The sequence below is a fragment of the Buceros rhinoceros genome, unplaced genomic scaffold (assembly GCF_000710305.1).
Source record: "Buceros rhinoceros silvestris isolate BGI_N320 unplaced genomic scaffold, ASM71030v1 scaffold296, whole genome shotgun sequence".
NCBI lineage: Eukaryota > Metazoa > Chordata > Aves > Bucerotiformes > Bucerotidae > Buceros > Buceros rhinoceros.
The window spans coordinates 57850-66960 of record NW_010419077.1 but is presented as its reverse complement, the minus strand read 5'-3'; the positions used below and the strand labels follow the sequence as shown (position 1 = coordinate 66960).

Sequence of the window (9111 nt, the reverse complement as noted above, 5' to 3'; positions counted from 1 at the left end):
CGAGACTTTTCATCTACTCTACCCAGGTGGAAGAGGACTTTCTACTTGCACTCTCCTGCCTGCTGGAGGATGCCATCATTGTTCTGATTTTGCTGACTGTGACCAGCAGTAGTTCCCCTCTTCTCCAGCAGCTCCAGATAACTGTTTTGATGTATTGCTGGATGGATGGGATTTGCACTGCCCCGCAGTCCCGCTGATACAAAAATGCCTTTAAGATCCTGCCTTTCCCATCCTAATCTACAAAGGAAACAGGAAAAAGGAACTTAGACTCCCTGTACTCAGACAGCAATGAGACTGTTCCAGCCTGTGCCAGTGCTACGATTTCTTGCCTGTGACTTGTAAACAGCATAATATGCAGGAGAAGAGTAACCAGTAAACATCTACGCCGAGAAAAGGATACTCCATGAGCAACTGTAAGAACTGGATGGATATATTTTGGAAAGCATGGACTCTTTAGCACATCTAGTTCTCTATGGATTTAGCCTGATGATTTCAGGTAAGCCTTTGCTTTAGTATCTGTAGTTAATCTGTCATGCCTTTATTGTTTCTCATGCAATGTGCAGACAGAACGTACGACTCCCTGCACCTCACTCTCCAGCATTTATCATTATTGGTTTAAGTAAGTACCCCTTATTAAGAGATTCAGTGAGCCAACTTATCTCTGTGCAGTGCTCTTACAGCAAGTGAGGGCAGGATTTAGCTACATGTAGAACCCGCTGCTACCTCTTTTTAATCGTTGAAGTCATTTATTCACACATACGCACATTGCAACAGGGTTTCTCTTCTAATGATATTAACTTTTTTATAAGGCTCATTACTTTGAACCATTGATGTCTTTCCTCAAGAATATCTGCTCTAAAGAAATACAGAATAAATGTTGAATATTTCTGTGACTGACTTTATGAACTGACTTTGTGGTAGGAAATGTTGTTTCCACTGGTATTCCAGTATCTGATTTTTGACAAATTTTTAGACAAGATTCCACAACTGGAATGTCAATGAAAGACAAAAAGGCTAGAAAAGTGCACGTTATAAAAGATCAATTACTAACACTTTAAATATGCTAAAGAAAGATTCAGTCTTATCAGCAAATGTTTAGCAAGTCACAAGTTAGACATGATGCATCTGCAGAAGGCATACAGTAAGATTATACTAATGCAAATTTAGTTTATAGTATTTGGATAATTAATGAGATGCTTTGCTGAAGCTGGCTCAAGGTGAGCCCTGAGGATACTTGTGCTCTTCCCATTGGATTCTTAGTTGCTTAGCATATGAGTATTGTTTTCACCATCCATATTTTAATTTTCTGGGCAGCTTCTTCTGGGTAACATACCAAGCAAAATCTGTAAAAGAGAAATACAACTTACACAATAACCTCTTAACTCACTCCCAACCATGTCACTGATATATGCATAGGTTGTTTCAGTCCATCTCACAGTAAAAAGGTAATATGTGCTGTAAAATTGCAGATTGTGCTGCAATGAAAACCAGGAAGTAGCAAGAAAAAGCAGAATTCCTCATTGCTGTGTAACTTGCTTTACAATTTCCAGATCTTCTTGATTAGCATCATGTTAACAGCTAAGTGAAATTATGAACAAATGAGTTTGATATGTTACTTTTGGCATCTGTAAAAGGCTAGAGATTAATACAGGCAAAAGAAAAAGTGTTTAAAATCTGTTGAATGCGTATTTGGAAGCGTTATCTAGCCACTGCTGCATATTCTTTACCAATTCCTCTTTCGTGGTTTAAGTTTCTTGATTGTTTAGCTGCACATTGATTCAACCTATTTAGCTCTCAGATCACTTCCACCTTTTCACTTTAAGGAGATATCTGGAAATATTATGAATGTAGAAGAAAAAAAAAAAGCCCAGTTACCCCAGCTCTTTTTCCTTGTCTCTCCCGCTTCTCTGCATGGTAATATATAGCTAATTGACACAGAAAGCAGCAACATCCGTTAAGTACCTGAGAAACAGGAGTTGGCTGCAGAGATTACCTATAAACATGGACAGTGCAGACCCCTCGGTACTGAAGAGCTGCCAGTCAGTGCCTTTTCCACAGGGGCTGACCAGCGAGGTGTGTGCTGTAGTCACACCCATCTCAATAGATCTGTCAGCTTTCCCGCTTTTGTTTGAGCATGATATCATGTTTCCTGGGGCCAGCGGTGGAAGACAATGCGAGCTGGCTTTCCTCTAGATACTGCAGGCGGAGTTCAGGAAAGCAGGAATGACATTCCCTGAGCAGGGGAGACTTTACACACAGCACCGACAGTGAACTGGCTTAACCTTGTCCCCAGTGATCATGGGCTTCTCTGGGTGTGTTGCTGGGTAGGCACTAAATCTACTCCACCCTTTTCCAAGGTGAATACAGTCAGTTTGGCTCCCACTACAAGAAATTTGATTTAATTGTCTCTCTTTTTTTTTTTTTTTTTAATAAGAGTACTCCATTGGTGGCTAGAGCTAAAGATCTGATTTGAACAGTAACATTAAAAATATAAACAAATGCTCACTTTTGCACTGCACATATGGTCATTGCTTGCCATAGCAAATGTTAGGTTAAACTGGCAAGGGGTTGAGTTTAATCCTACTGGGATTCTTGAAACTGGACTGAGCATCACCATGTTTTTCTATTCTTGAGTCTGCTTCAGTCAACATTTTTTAGAATCAGAAGGATGGATTCAAACTCCAAGGTTGTGGCTAGGTACAATCCATGAAGATCCTGACCTGAAAGAAGAGCCACACACTCAACTATTTCCTTAGAAGGCTGAGGACAAAGCAAGGAATGAGTGTCAGAACTTGCCTTTCGCGTCTTAACAGTGTCCTCCGATAGTCTAGAAATGTGTTTGCAGCCTCTCACAGTGGGCTAACTCTCAGAAATGCTCCTGTGCAAGCTTCATTTTAGCAAGATGGCCACCATCAGTAAGAGATTTGTGGAAACCAGCAACAACTGAAACCACTATCAAGCACAATTCTCTGACTGTTTTTGGCAGGAAACAAATACATTGTCAAATGGCTCTGTTCTTAAAGACAGACAGAATCTTTGCTCTACCAATAATCTTAGATCCATGGCTTTCTAAACATACTGGATTTTTTGTTTGGTAATTTAGCTGTTGGACCCATATATGGTAAAAGACTCAAAAGGTTATGCAAGTCTTTTAAGAAAGGGTAACAGTGGAACTAATGGTGTAGTGGCATTCAGTGGTAGCTCTCTATCATCCCTGTGGATGGCTGTGTTTTCTCTGGGATCAGTAGGTGTTCAGAAAAAACCACATAAATTGTATATAATATCATTTACATATTTAGAAAGTTAAGCAGCTTTTAACATACATTACCAGACACAAAAGCACCATTATGGTACCGTAGGCTCTTCAAAATTACAAGAAATCACAGGTTTTAGTTAGATTGAAAAGTTCTAATAATCTTGTTTCAAGACTTCTTTTTCTCTCTAACTTAGCCTAAAGAAAACCTGTATTAATCTGTGAGCAGTGAACACGACTGATGTCATTCTTCCCATAATTAAAGGGACTAGGCCTGTGTGTGTATCTTCAAATACGCTGTTGTCATACAGAAATGGCACCTGAGCTTCAAACAGTCTGTCCTACAGCAGCAGCGCTGGGGTTCTGGGACTCCCACAGCCAAAGCGGTGGACAAAAACCACGTTTGAGCTTTTCACCTCAGGTATTTCGTAACAATAATGCTGACTAGATATTACACTGACACACGACCTTTCAGACAACTGCATTATCAAACTACTAATGTGAACTGCAAGAGAAATTTAAAATCTGTGTAATTCCTTGTACGCAAAGTGTATGACACCCAGCAATGGCACCTGCCTGACACACTTAGGTTTTTTACCCAGAGGGAACAGTATCCCGGTGACTTTTTGATGAGTCTTAAATCTTCATGGAATTTAGACTCTTCTTGAGATGGATCCTTAATCTAATCCAGAAACGACAGACCTGCCACAGGAATCATTCCTTGAACTTCTGACCTGCTGAATGTTGGTATTTCTGCACCGTTTTGTTAGGATGATTATGACTACAAAATCGATGGATCTGTCTTATGGGAGAAAGCGAGCTGTTCTGTTTTAATCACATTGTTGGCTATATGCTTGCAAAGAAAAAAGTTCCAGCTGTGACCTAATTCATCACTCCCTGACTCTGCGGCTGGAAGCCAAAACCAACAGCTTCAGCCTGTGCGGGCAGGTATGTGCACCTACCCTCGGCTGAATTACCGAAGTGGGCCAATTCTCTCCCATTCTTTTAATTTTTAGCTTTAGAGTTTGCTTTCAGTGTGTGCCTGGTTCAGATCTAGTGAGATGCAGAGTAGCTCTCAGGAAGCCTGTGTTCTCAGAGGCCATTTCAGCAACTGGGAATAGTCAGGAGAGAAAAGGCATTGCATCAGACCCAGAGGAACCAGATCTAAAAGGGTGAAATGAAATCCCACATTACATACACAAGTGTTAACTCATGCTATTGTTTTAGATACATATTTCATATATATATACACACACATAAATATACATAGATGTATATTAGATTGATGGGGTATTTAGTCATCATTAAGCTGGTTGGCTGGATTACTTTTCTGCTGAAATTTCATTTCAGAGAGGAAAAAAAAGAAGTTGTAACATTTTGCAGGGCTGGTCTGATACTGGCAAGAATTTAATCTGGAAGGCCTTAGGTGGACAAGAGGAAGTATAGAAGTCAGACAGACTGATGGCAGCTGCGCGGCTGGGTTAAGGCAGGGGAGAGAGATGTAGAGGTCATCCTTCATGTGTCCACAATGAGAATTACCTGGGTTGGAAACCTGTGTATTGGTCACATAGACTTGAGCTTGCTTGGCCCAGACCCATGTCTTAAACACATAGATACCCTGCTCAGTGGTCCATAGAAGACCAAGAAGTCATTGTGATGTGGAGAGTGTTGGGTAGGCACAGAAGAAATTAACCCAAAATGGATGAACCTACCATTTGTGCAAGACAGATGTGAAGTTCCATGGTCAGCTCTCACTATGATGCAAAATCTATCTGGGACTGGAGGGATGAAAATCTTTGCAGTGAGGAACTGTCCTCCTAAGACAGCATCTACCCTATGCTAGTGGCAAGACTGTATTTAGGAATTTTATTTGTCTCCACTGTTTCAGTGGAGACAAAAAGCAAAGCACCAGCCTGTGTCTGAAATGGAGACTTTCCCATAAGGAGTTTAAAATACTGATTGTATTTTAGGGTAGAGTTTTGATAACTAGTTATCCAACTAATACACAAACTATGAACATGCATTAATGATGTTAAACAAGGATCATATCATAAAGAATTAAAAACCCCATAAAAATTAATTTGTAATTCATCGCTAGGAAATGCAAACACTTTCAGGGTGTGATGATATTAGGCATTGCATTTTCTTCAATGGCTCCAGATGTACCCAGGGGCCTCTAAGAAAGCATTAGCCCTAGTATTTGACAGACTATTTTATTTTTCACGCTTGTGCACTGGTGCTCCTGCTACAACTAAGTAGCAAAGTGATGCTCTGTCACTGATTTCTTGTCTCTTATTAGTTTCACGATACCTTCCCTCCACAAAAAATGCTCTAAGGGCAAGAGGTCTTGGTATTTGAGCTGTGAGCCATCCCACAGCTGCCCAGTAGAACCACATAAGGTACAAGCAGTATGATTCTTTCCATGGACAACAAGGAAGGTTTTATTGGAAAACCTGACTTCTTACCCAGTTATGAGCTGTTCTCTCTCTTTCTTTTTTTGCCCTGCTGCTGCTGCTGCTGTGTGGCAGAGAACCTTTAATCTGTTTGTGTAATTGTAACTTCAGCCTTGTTCATCTATGGGGGGCGTAGTTGTGAGAGGAGACCTTGACTCACTGGGAGATATTACCTGATCTGCTGCTATCTTTGCATCCTAGATAAAGCTTTCAGGACACTGAGACAACTGAGTCCATAAAATGAACACATGATTTCAAAGCCGCCCAAAATATTTACTTTTTTTAGAGAATGGACAAAAAATAACCAGGATTGTTAAAAGAAATGTTGAGTGCAGAGAAAAAGAGGAAATAAAGATTGCCAAGTTCCCGTGTTGTCTATGTTCCACTCTCCATATGAAAAATATTCCCAAACAGCTAATGTTTATTGCCATTTGTATTCCTAAATAGGTTAGTTAAATTATTTGAATCTGGTGTGTGATTTTTTACCAGAAAATACAATCAAGGAGGGTACAGCTGAACTTGTAACTACAAAACAAGACACAGTAGAGAAATACTGAGGTGCAGACTATTTAGCAACTTAGTTTTTCTCTAAATCAACACCTTATTCTTTCGAGCAGAGGGAGTGCTTGTGGGTGCTGTTTTTCAAGAGACTTAAAGGAAGAGATGTTGATGACTTGACAGTCTGGGAGATATGTCTCCATCGGTTGCAAAAACAGATTTTTAAACCCTGCAGTGAGTGTCATATGCGGTTTTACACATGACTGTTACTTGCAGCATAACACCAAACCTAAACTAAGCACAGATGGTACTTTTCTCCTGCTACTATAGTATCAATATGTTTTACATTAATATTCCTAGATAGTTAATAGCAGAAATAATTTGTGTTCCAAGCAATAACGTAAAAAAAACCCCAAAACCCCAAAACAAACAAAAAAACTGAAAGCATTTAAAATCATATCCCTTTTTATTCCCCTTGCTTCGCCTGATGAAGAAAGGGGTGGAATTCAGTGGAATTTTCTGCCCTCCCCTCTTTTCTTAAGTAATTAGTACTTTAAAAGTAATGATATTTCCACTTACCTCTTGCCACAGCACTTCCTTCTCCTCTGTCATGCTCCAAATGCCAAGGGAAGAATTTCCAGCCTACAGTCACTTCAAGCAATTAATAATAAAGCTCTACAACTATAAAGAAAATACACTGTTAGGTGTGTAATGTCTAAACAATCTATTTCCTTCCACTACTACTCAGTATTAATAAATAGCTAAAACATTTACTCAGAACTCTGTGTTCTCAGTACATCTTGCAAATATGGCCTAGTGACTCAGTATGTGCTTGGAGGGCAGTGGGGTATGATTATCCTTTACCTTGATGGAGCTGACCACTTTGGCTGGTTGTTATGGTAGAGGACTATTAGCCACTCCACAGTGCTGAACACTTTCCAAACTGACAGGCAACTTTGCAAAGGCCTCACATTAGGAAGAAATTTTCTTGAATATTTCCATGTTTTCCTGGGAAAGAGACAAAGGTTGACACTGTAAATCTGGAACTATTTGGGCAGGGACTTTCTGAGACGAAAGGACAAATCTTAATGCTTCTCTGTTCTCATAAGACTTGCAGCATGAACTCATCTATGGCATTAAACTATCTCAGCTTGAGACTGGTGCATTGTGTTATTCCTGAACTAGTGTCTAGAACCAATTCCCATTTAGGGAACCAATGCTTTAAAGTTTTTCAGAGACTTTCTTGCTCTTTGAGCCAACCTGTGTGTTCTATTCCCTGTGTTCTGGTGAATTTCTGAGAGCTGTTTCTTCCAGCTGGTCCTGACTGAGTTTTGCTGCTGCCACACAGCACAGAAAACATGGTGGCTCCATGCCTCCATAAATGGCATTTTGGTAGGGAATGAGAACACACAGGGGCTTCAGAGACAGCATGATACACACTTATTCTCTGCTCAACAACATTTCCTCAAGAAAATATGTACTAGAGAAGTTGCGAAAGGCACAGCCAGGTGTCGCCTAGCAAGAGATGGCACAATCCTGGAGTTAAGAGTGGGCCAAGAGGAACTGCAAAGGTCTCGCTGCATCCATTTTGCTGTCTGGGTTATAGTGGGTATTATATTATATATGCTATTATAAACTTACTCTTTTAGAGGACACCATTTTCTCTCTTCTGGAAGAGCTCAAAGCACTGCATCAGAATGAGGGTGCTTCATAAATACTGGGCAATTAATCCTTTCTGCATGGCATCACCCATTTCCAGCACTGGCCTTCTTCAAGAGCTCTCTCCTCTAGAAAACTATTTGCACACACAGCAAATTGCCTTCCTGAAGGTCAGTTCTTCAAGGACCAGGGCAGGAAACAAAGGAGTTTTTCAAGGAAGCACAGGGGACTGTCACTGGTACAGAGACAGGCCATTTCCTGTCTATATTTTTTGTGCTTTCCTCAGAGAGCTAAATCACATTGTCCTTATTTGGTTCTTACATGCTCAAAGTCTTCATTAACATCAAGTGCAGGATCTGAATAAGTTTTGCCAGACTAGGTAAATTCCTTTTTTAGCAAGAACAGCTAGGTTAGTTTAAGTTGCATTACCTGAAAGAGATGTAGGAATTCTTATGCATAAAGCAGATGTATATTTTACACTTTTCTGGGTTTTGTTTTGCACCATCTGAGAACAGCAGCTCTCAGTGGAGTCAAAGAAAGCCTTCCCGTCACTTTAAAGACCTTAGACTGACTTTGAGATGTCAGTCCTGCTAGATTCGGAGTTGAACAAGTGAGTTGCCTTCAAGTCAATGTGCTGCTAGGGTAGTTTTGGGCTTTGTTTTATTTTTTTCCACAATACACCTGAAGCATAGATTTTCTTAGTGTGAAACTTTCATTTGGATATATTTTAATTTCTGCTAGGAGTGTATTCCAGTTTGTGAAACCTTAGCTGCCAAATTGCACTTGGCATATGATTCCATACTTATGCATAGATATTGCTCCCTTTTAAATGCAGAAAGACCTTCTAGTGTTTCTCCAGGAAGACATGAAACTTCATCTGTTCTCTCTCTGCCTCACACAGGTGTCTGGGTTACTCTTCAGTGTTTAATATGATGGAAAACAACCTATATTTAGACAAACAATCAATCAATCAGACCACTATCCAACCACCAGTGACTAGATTTTGATTAATCCAGAACAGTCACAGTGTAAATAAGCAATACACCTGAGCTGTGGATATTCTACACCTTGATTACACAATCTGCATTACTACCAAGAACAGAAACATATGCAGCAAATGCCTTGAATCTGATATGATATTGCTCTGCTATGTCTTGCATAGGGATCAAAGGCAACATGAAAGGTAGACCTCAAAACTCAAGACTCTTTTACTGCTTTTTCTCAGTGTATTAAAAAGAGGGGGGAAAG

At 40.1% G+C, this 9111-nt stretch overlaps 1 protein-coding gene across 1 annotated transcript in view; it reads left to right on the top strand.

The window, feature by feature from the left end:
- Nucleotides 1-444: 444 nt before the first annotated feature.
- The window catches only part of TEK (TEK tyrosine kinase, endothelial), a 43075-nt gene continuing 34408 nt past the window's right edge, over nt 445-9111 (top strand). The window contains exon 1 of the mRNA XM_010138744.1: nt 445-496. Within this exon, the coding sequence (XP_010137046.1) occupies nt 445-496 (52 nt within the window). The remainder of the gene's footprint in view (nt 497-9111) is intronic.